This window comes from Carlito syrichta, unplaced genomic scaffold (assembly GCF_000164805.1).
Source record: "Carlito syrichta isolate Samal-C Ts95f unplaced genomic scaffold, Tarsius_syrichta-2.0.1 Scaffold123802, whole genome shotgun sequence".
Lineage (NCBI taxonomy): Eukaryota > Metazoa > Chordata > Mammalia > Primates > Tarsiidae > Carlito > Carlito syrichta.
Window position 1 is genome coordinate 68819 of NW_007067898.1, and position 17243 is coordinate 86061.

Consider the following 17243-nt stretch of genomic DNA (forward strand, 5'->3'; position numbering starts at 1 on the left):
CGCCGAGCCCGGCCCCGCCCCCTCCGCTTCGAGGGCCCGCCCCCGGCACGTGTGAGCCCCGCCCAGGAGCCCGGCGGCCGGGCCTGGACGCGCCTGGCTCGTGGCCCCGCCTCCCTGCGCTCCAACCGCCCGATCTAGGGATTCGCCCAGCCTCTCCGCCCGCTTTCGGGGCTCTTGGCCCCGCCCGCTGGAGCTCTGGCGGCCCAATCCTAGGACTGGCCCCGCCTCCAGATCCATGAGCACCCAGTCCTTCGAGGGGCAGCCCGCCCCCTCATAGTTCTCACCCCAAAACCATCACGTGGCCTAGGATTGTGGCCGGACGCCCTGGAGCATCCAGCCCTGCCCTACATGAAGTTCTCGTGCCTCACCTGGAACTGCGTATGACCCCATTCCTACCACCCCGGCCCCACACACCCAAGGGACACCCCACAATCTGGACCAGCTCCCTTAAACCTCCTGGTTCCCCGGAACCAACTCAGCCCAGGAAAGACAGGTGAAGCGTTAGCTGGCCAAGTGGAGGGGCGGAGACTTTTCTTTACAAAATCTCAGTTTCTTTTTTTTTTCTTGAGTCAGTCTCTGTTGCCCAGACTGGAGGGCAGTGGCAAGCTCACGGCCACGGCAGCCTCGGCCTTCTGGGCTCAGACGATCCTTCAGCCTCAGCCTTCCAAGTATCTGGAACTACAGGCATGTGCCACCATGCCTGGCTAATTGTATGATTTATTGTAGAGACAAGGTCTCGCCATGTTGCTTAAGACTGCTCTTGAACCCCTGAGCTCAAGCAATCGTCTCACCTCGGCCTCCCAAAGTGCTGGGATTACAGGCGTGAGCCACTGTGCGAGGCACAGTCTCCGTTTTTAGGAGCAGCAGATGATGTTTTCTTCTTCCTCCTTCTAGGTTGATGGGGCAATTAAGTGCACTAAAATACGCAGAGCATAGGCTTGCACCTGGTGAATACTCTGGATAGGTGCCTTTGCAAGGAAATAGGTGCACTCTCACCAGTGCACATGTTTTTCTGCGGGGAGATTCTTAGGGTCAAGGACCAACTAGGTCCTGCTGCATGGTGCCCACCCACTCCCTGGGGTGGTGGGCTGATACCTAGGCCTGAGAGTGAGACCGGAAATGCTGGAAGCACAAAGATTCGCGCCACATGAATTTGACATACAAGTGGGCAGAGGAGATGGCTTGTTCAAAGGCTGGTCTACTGCAGGCAAGAAATATAAGTAAATTGTACGTGAGAGAGGGATAGGGGCCATGAAAAGAACAAGAGTGAAACAGGGAAGGAGGAATCAGGAGTGTGAGTTGGAGGTTTAGATAGGGTTTCAAGGTGGGTCACATGGATGACATCTGAGTAAAGATCTGAGGGATCCTATGGGGACCTGTGTAGATACTGGGAGTGTTGAGGCCACAGGAAAAGCAAGTGCAAAGGCCGTGAGGCAGGGTTTTGTCCTGTTTGATATGTGCCAGACAGCAAAAAGGCCCATGTGGCTGGAGCATAACGAGTGAAGGGGAGACAGAAGAGTATAGAGAGGTGACAGGGCAAGTCATACAGTGCTTTGTGAGCTGTGGAGAGGATCTGGTTTTTCCTTCCAGTGAGGTGGGAGCTTCCTAAGTGCAGGATTTTGAACAGAGCAGTGGCATGATCTGGCTTATATTTCCTTTTTTTTCTTTTCTTTCTTTTTTTTTTTGAGTTGGAATCTCACACTGTTACTCAGGCTTGAATGCAGTGGCACACTCACGGCCACTGCAGCCTCCACCTGCAGGGCTCAGGTGATCCTTCCATCTCAGCCTTCCAAGTAGCTGGAACCATAGGCATGTGCCACCAAGCCTGGGCTAATTTTTTTATTTATTGTAGAGATGAGGTCTCATCAAGTTGCCCAGGCTGGTCTCGGACCCCTGGACTCAGGCAATTCAGGAGTGAGCCACCACGCCTGGCATATTTTCCTATTTATTTATTTATTGAGTTGGGGTCTCACTCTGTTGCCCAGGCTGGAGTGCAGTGGCATGATCATGGCTCAGCACAGCCTCAACCTCCTGGGCACAGGTGATCCTTCTGCCTTAGCCTCTTTAGTAGTTGGGACTACAGACATACACCACCTCACTCAGCTACCTTTTTGACTTTTTTGTAGAGACCGTGGTCTGGTTCTGTTGACTAGGCTGGTCTTGAACTCCTGGGCTCAAGCAATCTCTCTGTGTTCACTTCCCAAAATGCTGGGATTACAGGCCTGAGCCACTGTGCCCAGCCTATTTATTTTTCAGACAGGGTCTCTGTATGTTGTCCAGGCTGGTCTCCAGCCCCTGTACTCAGGTATTCTTTCACCTTCTCCCAGAGTGCTGGGACTACAAGGTACGTGTCACTGCACCTGACCTGGCTTATATTTTAAAAGAAGTGCTCTGCAGTGTGTATGTGTGTGAGAAGAATGGGTGGGGCATGGGTTTGACAAGGTTGGCCAAAAGTTGACAGTTCTCAAGGTTGTTGATGGGTCCTAGACAGTTTAGTCGTGGCAACAGTCATCTAATAGTGACATTAACTCCATAGGGGTGAGGGCAGAAGCTGGGAGACCAGGAAGGAGTTGACCGCATGTTTCCAGTTGAGCCAGATGAGAACTGGGGTCATGGAGACAGGTCGTTGACCTTAGTGCCATCCTGATTTGCTGCTGAATATGGATCTGATTGATAGCCCCAAGGTTTGGGCCTGTGAGGCTGTAGGTTCTTATGACTGAAAAGGGGCATTTGGGGGGCAAGATGACAGCTTGCATGCGAGATGCCTGTGAAGCCTTGTGCCTGTGAAGCCTTGGGGAGGAGCTGGGGCTGTGTGATGTCACGGGAGAAGACCAAGCTGGAGCTCTGAATTTGGGGGAGTGCCACGGTCCAGGTGATGTAGTGGTCAAAATTGCTAAGGGAATGCTTTTATTTTTACTTTATTTTATATGTATATATTTTTGTTGTTATAATTTTTTGACTCGGAGTCTCACTCTTTCGGAGTCTCACTCTGTCACCCAGGCTAAAATGCAGCCTCGACCTGCTAGGCTTAGGCTTAGGTGGCAGCCTCGACCTGCTAGGCTTAGGTGATCCTTCCACCTCAGCCTTCCAAATAGCTGGAACTATAAGCATGTACCACCATGCCCAGCTAATTTTTTGATTTATTGTAGAGACAAGGTCTCGCCATGTTGCTCAGGCTGGTCTCAAACCCCTGAGCTCAGGCAATCCTTTCACCTCTGCCTCCCAAAGTGCTAGGATTCCAGACGTGAGCCACTCCACCTGGCCTATTTATATATGGCACACTCACAGCCACCCCAGCATCAGCCAGCTGGGATCCAGAGATCCTTCCACCTCAGCCTTCCAAGTAGCCCAAACTACAGGCATATCCTACCATGCCCAACTAATTTTTAAATTTTATTTTATTGTAGAGATGAAGTCTTGCCAAGTTCCCCGGGCTGGTTTCAAACCCATGGACTCAGGCAATCCACTCGCCTTGGCCTCCCAAAGTGCTGGAATTACAGGCTGACCCACAGAGCCTGGCCTATTTTGTGTATATTTTTTAAGACATAGTCTCACTCTGTGGTTCAGACTGTAGTGCAGTGATGCAATCATAGTTTGCTGCAGCCTCAAACTCCTGGCCTCAAACAATCCTCCTACCTAAGCCTCCCGAGTAGCTGCAACTACAGGTGTACATGTTGCCACACCTGGCTAATTTTTACGGAGACAGAGTCTTGGTATGTTACCTAGGCTGGTCTTGAACTTCTAAGCTCAAGCAGTCCTCCCACCTCGGCTTCCCAAAGTGCAGAAATTACAGGTGTGAGCCACTATGCCCGGCGGGGGGTGCTTTTAAACAGAGAATACAGGCTTGTGCCCGGGCTGACTCTCCTTTCTTAAGGAAGTCGGAGAGAAGCAGCAGCCCTGGGGCTGGCGGAGAACTAGTTGAGGGCAGCGGCCAAGAGGCCAAGGGAAGGATCCACTGGTTGAGTACTGCTGGGCTGATCCAGGCAGTGTCACTGTTGACCATGAGGGGACAGTGAGTGGCATGATTGGAGGGTTTCAAGGGAGATGAAGGAAACAAGTGTAGACAGCAAGCGTAGATAAGTAGGGGTGAGAGGTAGAGAAACGCAGCAGGAGCTGAGGGAAGGGGGTCAAGATGATGTTAAGCCAAGAGTGGAGAAAGGGCAGCGTGTGGGCATGATCGTGTCAAGAGTGAGCGCAGGCTGCCTGGGGAAGCAAGGGAGAGTTGCAGGGGGGTGCCACTGGGAGGAAGGCAGAGCCAGCCCGAGATGCCCAGCGTCTGTGGTCCTGGGAATCAGCAGCCTCCACAGGGAGTCAGGGAGGTGGTCGAACTTTCAGAAACAGGTGTGGGGGAGGTGGTTTGAAGGAGAAGGCGCCGCGTTGGGATTGGAACTTGGCCCTCACCCTGTTATGCATCACCCTCCCAACCCCGTGGTGACTCTGTGTTGGAGGTACCATTGCTGCGCCCACTTCAAAGATGAGGAAACTGAGTCTCAAAGAGGACGAGACCTGCTGAGGTCATACAGGCAGTTGACAGCAGAGCTGAACCTTGAACTAGGATCTGGGTGACATCCAAGCCTGTCCCCACTGCAGTGTAGCACCCCCAGCCCCCAGCTGTGAGTGGGTGGAGGTGGCCGTTGACATCAGGACATGGGTTTGGGTGAGGTCTGGGCACTCAGCATGGCCTCCTGGAGGGAGAGAGGAGCCTGGGAGAGGATGGAGGCACCTGGGGGTCGGGGGATGGAGCCCCAGGAAGGGCAGAGTGGATGGAGGAGCCCTGAGGTGCTCTCTTAGGAATCAGACTTGGGCTTGAGACTGAGGATTGTTCCAGCGCTGTGCGGTGTCAGAGGGTGGATGGCTTTGCCCACCAGAGACCCTGGGCTGGCTGTCAGGATGTCTGTGGCAAGAACCCCTTGACCACAGCAGGGAGGCCAGTTGCCAGGGGTGGGGTGCTCGTGAGTAGTGATCATGGTGATGGTCATGGCTGCCTCTTGGTGAGCAGGTACTGAGTGCCAGAGCCACACCGAGCTTTCCACCATACGGGTAGCCTCATACCAACCTCATGAGGAAGGTGCTGTCATCCCATGCTGCAGGTAGGGAAACTGAGGCACGGGAAGGTAAAATCACTTGCCTTAGGTCACAGAGGAGCCTACTGCCGTGGCATAGAAGCACAAGGAGGCAGCCCAGGTGGGAAGGCAGGAGGGGTGCTCTGGCAGCCTGGGGAGAAGGCTCTGAACACGTTCCCCAGTCTGTCGAGTGGGTACTGGCCACAGCCGGGCAGGCACATGGGTCAGGAGCCCTGCTGGCAGATCCAGCAGCCATCCTAGTGCAGGAGGTCTGGGGGCCACCAGCCTTTGGGCCACCCTACCCTGGGCTTCTCATGGCCTTGGGACATGCAGTCAGGCTACTAGGCCTGGTCTGGCTGCAGGGTGGGACTGATGGGACAGGCAGTCAGTGTCCAGGGCTGGGTCCTCAGCAAAGCCAGCTGTCCAGAGTGGCCCTGACAGCTTTTTCCGGGGATCTCGGCCAGCCTGGAAGGCAGCGCAGGTCCTGAGGCCAACCCTGCAAGTTTTCTGAGACTGCTGCCAAATGACCGGAAACGGGCGCTTCACACCAAGTGGGTCTTCCAGCTCACGTGTCTGCGTCAGGCACTCAGCGTACTTTCTCCAGGCCCTCTGCGAGGGTCTCACAACTGACCCTGAGGTACTGACTGACTGCGGCTTCATCTAAGGGCAGGATCAGGGAAGGATCTCCACAATCCCTTGGGTTGTCAGCAGAATCCATTTCTTCATGGTTGTAGAACTGAGGTTCCCCACTGTCTTGTGGGCTGTCCTTCAGCACCATGCTCAGTCCTAGAGGCCACTCTCTGGTCCTTGCCCTGTGGCTCCTCCACAGGCCCCTTTATTCTACCAGCTTTTAAGGGCTTCCTTGATTTGGTCAGGCCCACCTCCATAAATCCTTTATTCTATTTTATTATATATTTTTTAGAGACAAGGTTCTGCTCTGTTGCCCAAGCTAGAGTGCAGTGGGGTGATCACGGCTCACTGCAGCCGCAAATTCCAGGGCTCAAGCAATCCTGGCTCAGCCTCCCAAATAGCTGGGACTACAGACTCGTGTCATCATGCTCTGCTCTGCTAATTTGTTTTTTGTAGAGGCAGGGTCTTACTGTGTTGTCCAGACTTGTCTGAAACTCCTGGGCTCAAGCAGTTCTCCCACTTCAGCCTCTTGGGAAGCTGGGCATGAGCCACTGTGCCCGGCAAAATATGCTCTCTTGATTAACTCACAGTCACCTAACTTTGGAGTGGTATCCAATCATACAGACCCACCCAAGTCAGGGCAAGAGTGTTACACAGGGTACATGTCAAGGGGAATCATGCAGCCTGTCTTAGAATTCTGCCTGCCACACTTACTTTTCGAATTTCTTTTCTTTTCTTTTCTTTTTTGAGTTGGAGTCTCACTCTGTGGCCCAGACTGGAGTGCAGTGACTCGCTCACGACCATTGCAGCCTTGACCTGCTAGGCTCAGGCGATCCTTCCACCTCAGCCCTCCAAGTAGCTGGAACTACAGGCACATGCCACCATGCCCAACTAATATTTTTTTATTTATTGTAGAGAAGAGGTCTCACCAAGTTGCCTAGGCTGGTCTTGAATCTGTGGGCTCAGGCAGTCCTCTCACCTCGGCCTCTCAAAGTGCTGGGATTAGAGGCATGGGCCACCGCACCTGGCTGATTTCTTTTTCTTTTGATTTATTTATTTTGAGTCAGGGTCTCACTCTGTCACCCAGGCTAGAGTACGGTGGCACGATCACAGCCACCACAGCCTCAACCTCCTGGGCTCAGGTGATCCTTTTGCCTTAGCCTCCAGAGCAGTGGGACGTTGCATGAGCCACGATGCCTGGCTCATTTTCTCATTTTTTGTAGAGACGAGGCCTTGCTATGTTGCCCAGGCTCATCTGGAACTCCTGGACTCAAGCGATCCTACTGCCTCGGCTTCCCAAAGTGCTGGGATTACAGACGTGAGCCACCGCGCCCAGGTTCTTTCCTGATTTGCGCCTTTTCTGATTTCTCTTCTCTCTGACTATGAGACCCCAGTCCAGGTGGCCTCATCCCTCTGAGCCTCAGTTTCCTGCTCTGAGATGATGCTTGACCCCCTCCCAGGGCTGGTGTCGGTGGGGGGATGAACAAAGTGAGGGGACTCTGCCATGAGGGGCAGCTAGAGGGGCACAAGTGAATGGAACTGAGCAGGATGAATAGGAGCTGCAGTTGCCGTCGTTCCTTCTTGATCAGGACATGATGGCGCTGGCCCTCGCTCACACTCACCACTTCTCTCTGTTGCAGGAAGCCTTGGGAGCAAGTCCCCAAAAAGCCAAAGAAGAAGAAAAGTAAGTGGAGCCTCAGCCTGGGGTGGGGGGGAGAGTTGAAAACAGCCGAAGTAAGGAAACCGAGGCCCAGGGAGGCGGGCTCATTCCCCAGGTGGCGCAGGTGGGCTGCAGCAGAGCCAGACCCAACCAGGTCTGTGTCCGGGGGTCTCCACAGTTCCTCGTGCCCCTGCCCTGCACGGGAGGCCACCTGGGGAGCCCTGGGAGGGGACCGCTCATATGAAGCCCTGAGGCCTGGTGGTCAGAGGGCAGACCTGGAGCGCCCTCCTGTCCTGTCTCCCACACCTCCAGCCACCAGTTGGTGGACATCGGAACAGCCAGGCTCTGTGCAGCTCTGAGCCCTGGGGCTGGGGTCTCGGGCCGTGTCCAGCAGGAAGGAGGCATCTGGTGGCTGTGAGCCCCTCCCCTTCTCCCGGTTCTAAGAACACAGTGAAGCTGGGCTCGGTGGCTCAGCCTGTAATCCCACGCTTTGGGAGGCCAAGGTGAGTGGATTGCCTGAGCCCGCGGGTTCGAGACCCGCCTGGGCAACTTGGCGAGACCTCATCTCTACAATAAATCAAAAAGTCAGCCAGGCGTGGTAGCGCGCGCCTGTAGTTCCAGCTGCTCGGAAGGCTGAGGCGGAAGGATCGCCAGAGCCCAGCAGGTCGAGGCTGCGATAACCGAAAGCGGCCACTGCACTCCGGTCTGGGTGACAGAGTGAGACTCCAACTCAAAAAACACAGTGAACTGAGGTCAGGACCCTGAGACAGTGTGGGTGGGAGAGGCCACTGCTTGGCGTTCCTGTCATCCCATGGTTGGAGGCCTTGGGCACCTTCCCCAGGTCCTGACACTCCTCTGGGCCCCTCCTTATCTCCAAGTGCAGGGGTGGGGGGAGAAGGCCTTCCCCCCACTTGACTGAGAGACCAGGACTGTCGCCCTCATTGTGGGGACCATTTCTTTTTTTTTTTCTTTGAGTTGGAGTCTCACTCTGTCGCCCAGCCTGGAGTACAGTGGCCGCTCCCACCGCAGCTTCGAGCCGCTGGGCTCCGGTGATCCTTCCGCCTCAGCCTTCCGAGTAGCTGGAACTACAGGCACGTGCCACCATGCCCGGCTAATTTTTTTTCTTAATTGTAGAGATGAGGTCTCGCCAAGTTGCCCAGGCTGGTCTCAAACCCGCAGGCTCAGGCTGTCCTCTCACCTCGGCCTCACAAAGTGCTGGAATTATAGGCGTGAGTCACCACACCTGACCAGGGACCATTTCTTGGGCACCCGCTGTTTGCCCATCCCTGTTCTGTGCCCTGTCAGTGTCTTCACTCCCTCCAGGCAGCCTCCAGGGATAGACCTCCTTATTCTCCCCTGGCCCAGAGGAGGCACCTGGGGTCACCTGCCTGGAACCACCCAGGTAGGAAGGAGCAGCACCAGGACTTGAACCCAGTGGTCTGGCCCCACCACGTCCACTTCTTACGAGCATTCTCTCACCCGGTGAATGTTCATGGAGCACCCCCGTGTGCCCGGCCCTGTGTGGGCGCTGGGGATACAGGAGGAAGAGAGGCAGATCAACGTCTTGCCCTTGAAGGGCTGACGTTCTAGTGGGGAGATGGACAAAGGGTATGTCAACAAATCACCACAGACGATCTCTAGGGGCTACCTGGAGGAAGAGAGTGGTGAGAAACCAGGTGTAACAGTGCTCCTCGGTAGGCTGAGGCAGGAGGATTCCTGAGCTCAGGAGTTTACCAGCCTGGGCAACGCAGCAAGACCCATCTTTACCAAAAAAAAAAAAAAAAAAAAGGTAGAAAAAGAAAATGGCCTCTCAGAGGAGGGCGCATTTGGAGAGAAGCCTGATTGAAGGGTGAGGGAGCCAGGCAGCTACCTGGAGCAAGAGGACATGGCCTGTGCAAAGGCCTTGCTTGTGTAAAGGCCCTGGGGCAGAGCCACGCCAGCCTCCTTTGAGGAGCAGTGAGGAAGTGGGAGGAGCAGAGGTGACAAGTCAGGGGCCTTGCAAAGGGGAGCGCAGGCGAGCACTTGGGCTTTTACCCTCAGAGAGGTGGGAGTCCTGACTGATGGTTCTGAATGTTCATGGGTGCCCTCTGGTAGCTCTAAGGAGAACAGGCTGCAGGGGTGGGTTGGGGGTCGGGGCAGGATCCAGGCAGTCCCTGGGGGGGACTGCACTGGTCTAGGTGGGAGGTGATGAGGATGAGTATAGTAACAACAGCTGACAATTATCTCCCACATGCCGGGTCTCCCTGTTTGTGTGACTTAACTCAGCCCATGAGGACAGTCCCCAGCTGGTCCCTGTTACCTCCAGGGTATGTGTCACCGCTCAGCCTCAGTTTCTTCCTCTGTAAACTGGGCTCAGGCTCAGAGAGGGCTCAGGAGGGCACATCAACCCTCCTGTGTGGTCCCAGCGGCCATGTGGCCCTGGGGGCCCTGCCCTCAGCCTGCTGGCCTTATCCCCAGGGCGGCGGCGCAACGTGAACTGCCTGAAGAATGTGGTGATCTGGTACGAGGACCACAAGCACCGCTGCCCATACGAGCCGCACCTGGCAGAGCTGGACCCCACCTTCAGCCTGTACACCACAGCCGTGTGGCAGTGTGAGGCTGGCCACCGCTACTTCCAGGACCTGCACTCACCCCTGAAGCCACTCAGCGACTCGGACCCTGACAGTGACAGAGGTGGGTCCGTGGGAAAGGGTGCATAAGACAGTCCTCCCGCGTCTTGGGGCTCCCTATGCATCCAAACAGAACAGCCTGCGGTGGCACTGAGCTGGCTTCAGGGACGGAGCAGGGACATGGCGGCCCAGGCTGAGCCCTTTGCGGACTTGCCCTTTTTTATGTATTTTTGTTTGATTGTTTGGTTTTCTTTGAGTCAGGGTCTCACTCTGTCACTCAGGCTGGAGTACAATGACACAGTCATGGCTTGCAGCAGCCTCAACCTCCTTGGCTCAGGCGATTCTCCCACCTCAGCCTCCCAAGTAGCTGGAACTACAGTTGCCACCACAACAACCCGCTAATTTTTCACGATGTTGCCCAGCCTGGTCTTGAACTCCCAGGATCAAGCGATCCTCCTACTTTGGCCTCCCATCATGTTGAGATTACAGATGTGAGCCACCATGTCCAGCCTAAGATTTTTGTTTTTATAGAGATGGGTCTTGCTGTGTTGCCCAGGCTCGTTTTGAACTTCTGGCCTCAAGTGATCCTCCCACCACAGCCTCTCAAAGTGTTGGGATTGCAGACATGAGCCACCATACCTGGCCTCCTTTTTGAGTCCTTACAGAGGCCAACGGAGGGAGGCAGTCTCCTTTTAGGGAGCAGTTTGCTCATTTGTGCCCGGGGCCAGTCCTGGGCAGGGCCGGCTGGGGGCCCAAAGCCTCACTCGGCAGCTGGGGTGGGGCGGGCGTGCTGGGAGGCCTCGTCAGGGCGGCCGCTGTGCTCCCGGCCGTTGCTCTTTTGTTTTCTCCCGCTTCTTCCGGCTCCGTGACTCCCTCAGCCTCTCGCCTCCCTCTTCCCAGTCTCCCCTCTTCTCTTCGCCTCCATCCCGTTCCTCCCCTTGAGCTGTCTCTCTCCTGCTCCCTGTGTCCTCTCCCTCCTCTCACTTGGCTGTCCCTGCATGACTCCTGCCCATTCCACGGGACCAGGAGGCCCAGGTGGCCCGGGTGGGGACACGAGAGACCATGTTCGTGGTGAGGGGCTGCCGGCGGCCTCAGGGGCTCGCAGCGGCTGTGGGGAGCTGGGCAGGCTCCAGGCGCCCTGCAGGGCTGAGGTGGGGTGGCCACCAGCTGAGCCATGCTGGCAGGCATCACAGAGCAGGTGGCCTCCCAGCTGGCCAAGGGGAAGCCGGGGTGGAAGGTGTCTGGGTGGGTGCCCCCGCCAACAGCCGTTCCACTGTGGTCAGCCAGGCACCCAGTGTGCAGCGGCCCCTCAGCTGTCCTGTCCTGCCCTCTGCCTGTCCTCCTTGCCCGTGCACACCAGATCTGGCCAGATCTGGCCCTGACCACCTCAAATCGTCCCCATGGCCCTGTCGTCAGCCCCACTTGGCAGCCAAGGAACCCCTGGCCCAGGAGTGCCATGCTGGCCCCTCTGTGAATGGTCAGGCTGGAGGTGATGGCACCCAGAGAGCCCCCTTGTGCCCCAGCCTTACTTTGAGCTCTTGGGAGTGAACACTGGGATACACAAGCCAGGTCCGTGGGTTGGTGGTGACCCTTCCCCTTTTCTGTGCCAGGCGACCCTCCCACTGGGGCTGTGGGAGGTCAGGTGCATGGCTAGTTCTTTTGTTTTTAGAGACAGGGTCTCATTCTGTTGCCTAGGCTGGAGTGCATAGTGTGACTACAGCTCATTGCAGCCTCCAGCTCCTGGCCTCAAGCAATCCTGCTGCCTCAGCTCTCACAGCACTGAGATGACAGGCATGAGCCAACCACCAGCCCGCAGCTATTTCTATTAGTGTTTTTATCACCTGGGGAGATGTCCAGTGTCAACCTTAACAGCCAGATGTTGTGATCAGCAGGACCCAGTTGCGTGCCCTGCCCCTACCCCCAACTCACTAGGTGTGTGCACCCTCCTTCAGGATGGCACCAGGGTCAGCAGGTTACAGGGCATGGAGACGTTAGTTAGAAGGAGGGACTGATCCTCCCTATCCCAACCCTGCTGCCCCCCAGGGCTGAGTGGGTTGAGCTTCAGGGCTGGGCCTCCTACTGCCCTGAGGGGTGCTGAGATCATAACTACAAAAAGTGTACAGGGTGCCTGCTTAGAGCCCCTGTGTTCAAAGATCGAAAACACCCCTGAGGGAGGTACCTTAGTCACACAGCTGGAGGGGCCCAGATCTGACCTGAGCAGCCTGTGTACTTTGTGTGATTCTGTAGTGCCCCATGATGCAGCGTGCCCCAGCTGCATCATGAGTGTGTCACTGAACAACAGTCCTCCACTTTTCCTGCCCTATTTCTCCCTGTGTGTGGACATTAGCACCAGATGCCTGGCTGAGGTGGGAGTGCCCCAGCTTTGATCTGAGATCTGTGCATTCCGGGTAACGTGCCCTCTTGGCACCAGGGGATCCGCACAGGGCCCTCATCCTTGCAGAGTTTGTATTCTAGAGGGGAAGCAGACTGGGAACAGGGTAGACAGGTGCAACACTGTACACTGGAAGGCAGCAAGGACTTTGGGGAAAAAATCACAGAAGGAAAAAGGAACGCCTGAGACAGTGTCCCTGAAAAGACACCATTTGATGAAGGACGTGAGGAAGGCCTGGGGGGAGCCCTCTTGGGCGCAGGCAGAAGGAATGGCAAGTGCAAAGGCCCTGAGGCCAGTGGGGCGAGGGCAGGTGGTGTTGGGGCCGGGGAAAGATCATTTGGGGTATGTAGTCATGTGAGGGCTCCCTGCTGAAACATACCCCAGCCTCATGACCACATGCAAAGCCCAGTGCTTCCAGCCTGCAAGCTGTCTTTTATCCGGGGACCCAGGCTCTTTCCTGCAGCTCCAGCCTCCTCTATCCTGATTGGCTGGCAGGGACTGAGAGGTAAGGGCTGGACCCTGGAGCTCTTGTCCACTCACATTCCATTGGCCAGGACTCAGCCTCTTGGCCATGCCTACCCACAGGGAATGCTGGGAAATGTATTCTACTCAGGCTCCTAGAGGAGGAGATGGGTTTGGTGAGTAGCACACCGTGTTTTGCACGAGAGGTAATGAGTGGGTAATGAGCCAGGAGACCCGGGAGAAGGGACTGTACCAGTCCTGGCAGGGGAGTGATGAGGCTGTGACCGGCATCTATGGGGGAGGCAGGAGAAGCGGTCAGACTGTGGGTGGATGCATTTTGGATGCTGCGCTAACAGGTTTTGCTGACAGATTGGAAGTGGATGTAGAAGAGAGACAGAAGTCGAGGACGGCCCCAGATGTTGGCCTGAGCCACTGGAGGGACTGTGCTGCCATCTACTGAGCCAGGGACACCTGTGAGCAGCACAGGTCTTTTAGAGGGAAGATTCAGAGCTCAGGGTTGCAGATCTGAGTCTGAAATGTCCACGAGACCCTCCAGGTTGCAGCGGAGGCAGGAGGTGGAAGAGGCAGGAGTTCAACCAGGAGGTCCATGCAGGAGCTGCACGTGGGTGGAGTCCCCAGGCTGTGGGTGGCTGTGTATAATAAAATGAGACATTTGGTGGTTGGGTATGGTGGTTCACACCTATAATACTGGTACTTTGGGAGGCTGAGGTGGGAGGATCACTTGGCAAGTCTAACCTGGGCAATATAGTGAGATGCCATCTCTACAAAAAATTTAAAAAGCAAAAAATACATAGCCAGTCACTCGGATGGATGGAGTGTCCCAGGACTTGCAGCTGCCATCTGAAGTCGGGCAGGCTTGTGGGACCAAGCCCTTTAAACTTGTGGGATTTAGCTGGGCTTGGTGGCTCAGACTGTAATCCCGCGCCTTTGGGAGGCTGAAGTGAGTGAATTGCCTGAGCCCACGGGTTTGAGACCTACCTGGGCAACTTGGCGAGACCTCATCTCTACAATAAATCAAAAATTAGCCGGGCATGGTAGTGCACGCCTGTAGTTCCAGCTACTTGGAAGGCTGAGGCGGAAGGATCGCCGGAGCCCAGCAGGTTGAGGCTGCGGTGTCCGGGAGCAGCCACTGCACACCAGCCTGGGCGACAACTCAAAAATAAATAAATAAATAAATAAACAAACTTGTGGGACTTGATGCCCCTGCCAGGTAGATAGTGTCAGAATTGAACTGAATTGTCTAACACCCAGTTGAGGCAGAGTGTGTTTTCACCCCGCCAGCCTGGGAAGCCCCTGGGATTGAGTTGAGCACTGGGGAGAGCCCCGGCCTGAGCCTCCCAGGCCTGGAAGAGCCAAAGAGGTTACGGTGGAGCACCAGGGAGGGCCCGGGAGACCCGAGAGGGTCTGGGAGCCAAGGGAGGAGAGGGGCAGACAGCAGGGCCCGGCATCCCGGGGCAGTCAGGGATGGTGGGGACTGACACACAGTGCTGTGTGGGCGGTGGGATGGTCAAAGCCCAGCCTGGGGAGCCCTGAACAAACACCAGCTGCTGCTGCTATTGTTGTAACTGTCCCCTTTCTTCTGTCCCCACAGTGGGCAATGGCCTGGCAGCCGGCAGCTCGGACTCGTCCAGCTCCGGCTCTGGCTCTGACTCCGAGGAGCCTCCTGAGGGCCAGCCGGTCAAGGCCACGGTGGCGGCGGCCGCAGTGACCCCTGCCAGTCCTGTGGGCAGCAGCGGGCTTATCACTCAGGAGGGTGTGCACATTCCCTTTGACGTCCACCACGTGGAGGGCCTGGCAGAGCAGGGTACTTCGCTGTGCCCTAACCCGGCGGGCAGTGGGCCTGAGGCCCTGGAGACAGTGGTGTGCGTGCCGGTGCCCATGCAAGTGGGTGCGGGCCCCGGCACCCTCTTTGACAACATGCCCCAGGAGGCCCTGGGCGAGGTTGTGGCCAGCTGCCCCGTGCCAGGTATGGTGCCTGGCTCACAGGTGATCATCATCGCCGGCCCTGGCTACGATGCCCTCACCGAGGGCATCCACCTCAACGTGGCAGCAGGCAGTGGTGCCCCCAGCGGTGGCCTGGGTGAGGAGGTGCCCTGCGCTGTGATGGAGGGCGTGGCAGCCTACACCCAGACGGAGCCGGAGGGGAGCCCGCCCAGCAGCATGGACGCCACTGCCATAACAGGAATCGAGACCAAGAAAGGTCTGGGGGGGCTGCCGTGGCTGCCGGCTGGGTGTGGGGGGGAGGGGAGGAGCAGCCCTGGCAGTGGGCTCCTGGGCGCCTCCGTCCCCTGCAGACGCCGCCTCGTATATATCCATAGAGAAGGAGGACCTATACGTGCTTAAGGAGGAGGAGAAGGAGGAGCCGGTGGCCCCTGAGCTGGCAGAGCTGGCGGCAGCGGCGCCCGAGGGCACAGGGCCTGAGGTGGAGGCGGATGGTGAGGGGCTGGACAGCAGCGACATGTCGGCCATCATCTACGAGATCCCCAAGGAGCCTGAGAAGTGGGTGCCGGGGCAGGCGAGGGTGAGGCGCGGCCTGCAGGCCCCAGCCCCCTCGGGGCATCCCAACACCATGGGCCCTTCCCTCTAGGAGGCGGCGGAGCAAGCGGTCGCGGGTGATGGACGCTGACGGCCTGCTTGAAATGTTCCACTGCCCGTACGAGGGCTGCAGCCAGGTCTATGTGGCCCTCAGCAGCTTCCAGGTGAGGCCGCGCCTGCCAGTTGGGGGCCACTGCTGTGTCTGGGTGCTGGGTCCAGGCAGAGTGGCTCGAGGGTGGCCTGTCTGGTCTGCTGGTGCCACCACTTCATGCCGTGTCTCCCTGTACCCCAGCCAGTCTCCCAAGCCACCTATCCTAGCTGGACATCCCTTGCTGCCCCTCCCTTCTTGCTACAGTCACCTATGTGGGCTCCCCCAGGCAAATATGGGGTCTGCACAGCCAGGCTGGGTCCTGACCTGGTGGCTCCTCACACATGTCCCCTCCCCAGCCCCCTGAAGCTCCTCCTGCCTTTGCTCGGGCCACCCTCGCAGCTCAGGATGCCTCCTCTCCCTGACCCCGTGCTTAATGAGCGCTCAACTCAGGATGCCCTTTCTCCAGGAAGCCCACCCCAGTCCAGGATATCTGACCTCTGCTTTGCCCTCTGGAGTCTAGATGGGATGTCCCCACACCTGGCATGGAGGGTGGCCCCAATAGGCCTTTGAATTCACCACGCTATGTTTTCTTTCTTTTCTTTTTTTTTTTTTTTTGAGTTGGAGTCTCATTCAGTCACATGCTGGGCTCAGGCAGTCCTTCCCATTCAGCCTTCCAAGTAGCTGGAAGTATAGGTGTGCACCACCACACCTGGCTAATTTTTTGGTTTACTGTAGAGATGAGGTCTCGACAGTTGTCCAGGCTGATCTCGAACCTGCAGGCTCAGGCAATCCTCTCACCTCGGCCTCCCAAAGTGCTGGGATTATAGGCGTGAGCCACTGCATCCTGCCTGTGTTTTCATTAAGCATGTGTTGAGCACCTGCTGTGTGCCAGACCTGGTGCTGCAAGCTGGCACCATGGTCGCTCTAGTGAGTTAAAGAATGAAAGAACAAAGGACTGAGCGAATCAGGCTGCTTGCTCCAGGGCCCAAGGGCAGCGTAGCACCATGGCAGAGAACCTGCTGTGAGACTAGCTGCCCTGGAATCCAGTCCCGCTGCCACTGTCCATCTGTGTGACACCAGCCCCCTGCCAAGCCTCTGAGCCTCTGTTTCCCCACCTATAAACTGGGCTAATGCTGGGCCCTTCACGGGTTGACTGATGCCCCAGCCCAGGGCCTGGCACATGGTGCCGTAAAGCTGCCTTTTGACCCCAGGTGTGCTCCTGGGAGTCTGACCCGTGTAGGGACACCCCTCTTTCCTCCTTCAGGCTGGGCTGGCCCTGGCCTGCCTCCCAGCTGCCCTCATCTCCCCACCTGCGAAAGTGCCTCTGATGGGCCCGCAGCACCCACTCCAGCCCCTCTTGCCTCAGAACCACGTCAACCTTGTGCATCGGAAAGGAAAGACCAAAGTGTGCCCTCACCCTGGCTGCGGCAAGAAGTTCTATTTATCCAACCACTTGCGGCGGCACATGATCATCCATTCAGGTTAGCCCCTGGACTGGGGACAAGGGCCTGGGAGGCCAGGTTGGGGCAGGCAGGTCAGACCCGGCTGGGTCCCTGTACATGGGACTTAAAAGAAGTTCAAGGGCAGAGTGGAGACAATGGTCTACCTTCCAGTGAACCACCAGGATGCCTATGTTAATTTCTTTAAAACTACATGGTGACTCATGCCTGTAATCCCAGCACTTGGGGAGGCCAAGGCAGAAGAATTGCTTGAGCGCAGGCATTCCAGACCAGCCTGGGCAACATAGGCTGCAGTGAGCCATGATCATGCTACTATACTC

General features: G+C 56.8%; 1 protein-coding gene across 2 annotated transcripts in view; it reads left to right on the forward strand.

The window, feature by feature from the left end:
- ZNF653 (zinc finger protein 653) overlaps positions 1-17243 on the forward strand; it is an 18736-nt gene that overhangs the window by 462 nt on the left and 1031 nt on the right. The window contains exons 1-9 of one of the 2 annotated variants that reach the window (XM_008048513.2): positions 1-6; positions 4312-4319; positions 5105-5114; positions 7338-7377; positions 9811-10026; positions 14429-15037; positions 15132-15336; positions 15425-15536; positions 16830-16944. The exon at positions 1-6 is cut by the window's left edge and continues 462 nt beyond it. In XM_008048513.2, the coding sequence (XP_008046704.1) occupies positions 1-6; positions 4312-4319; positions 5105-5114; positions 7338-7377; positions 9811-10026; positions 14429-15037; positions 15132-15336; positions 15425-15536; positions 16830-16944 (1321 nt within the window). Of the gene's footprint in view, positions 7-4311; positions 4320-5104; positions 5115-7332; positions 7378-9810; positions 10027-14428; positions 15038-15131; positions 15337-15424; positions 15537-16829; positions 16945-17243 lie in introns of those variants that run through there. The other variant, XM_021707760.1, reaches the window with a different exon arrangement.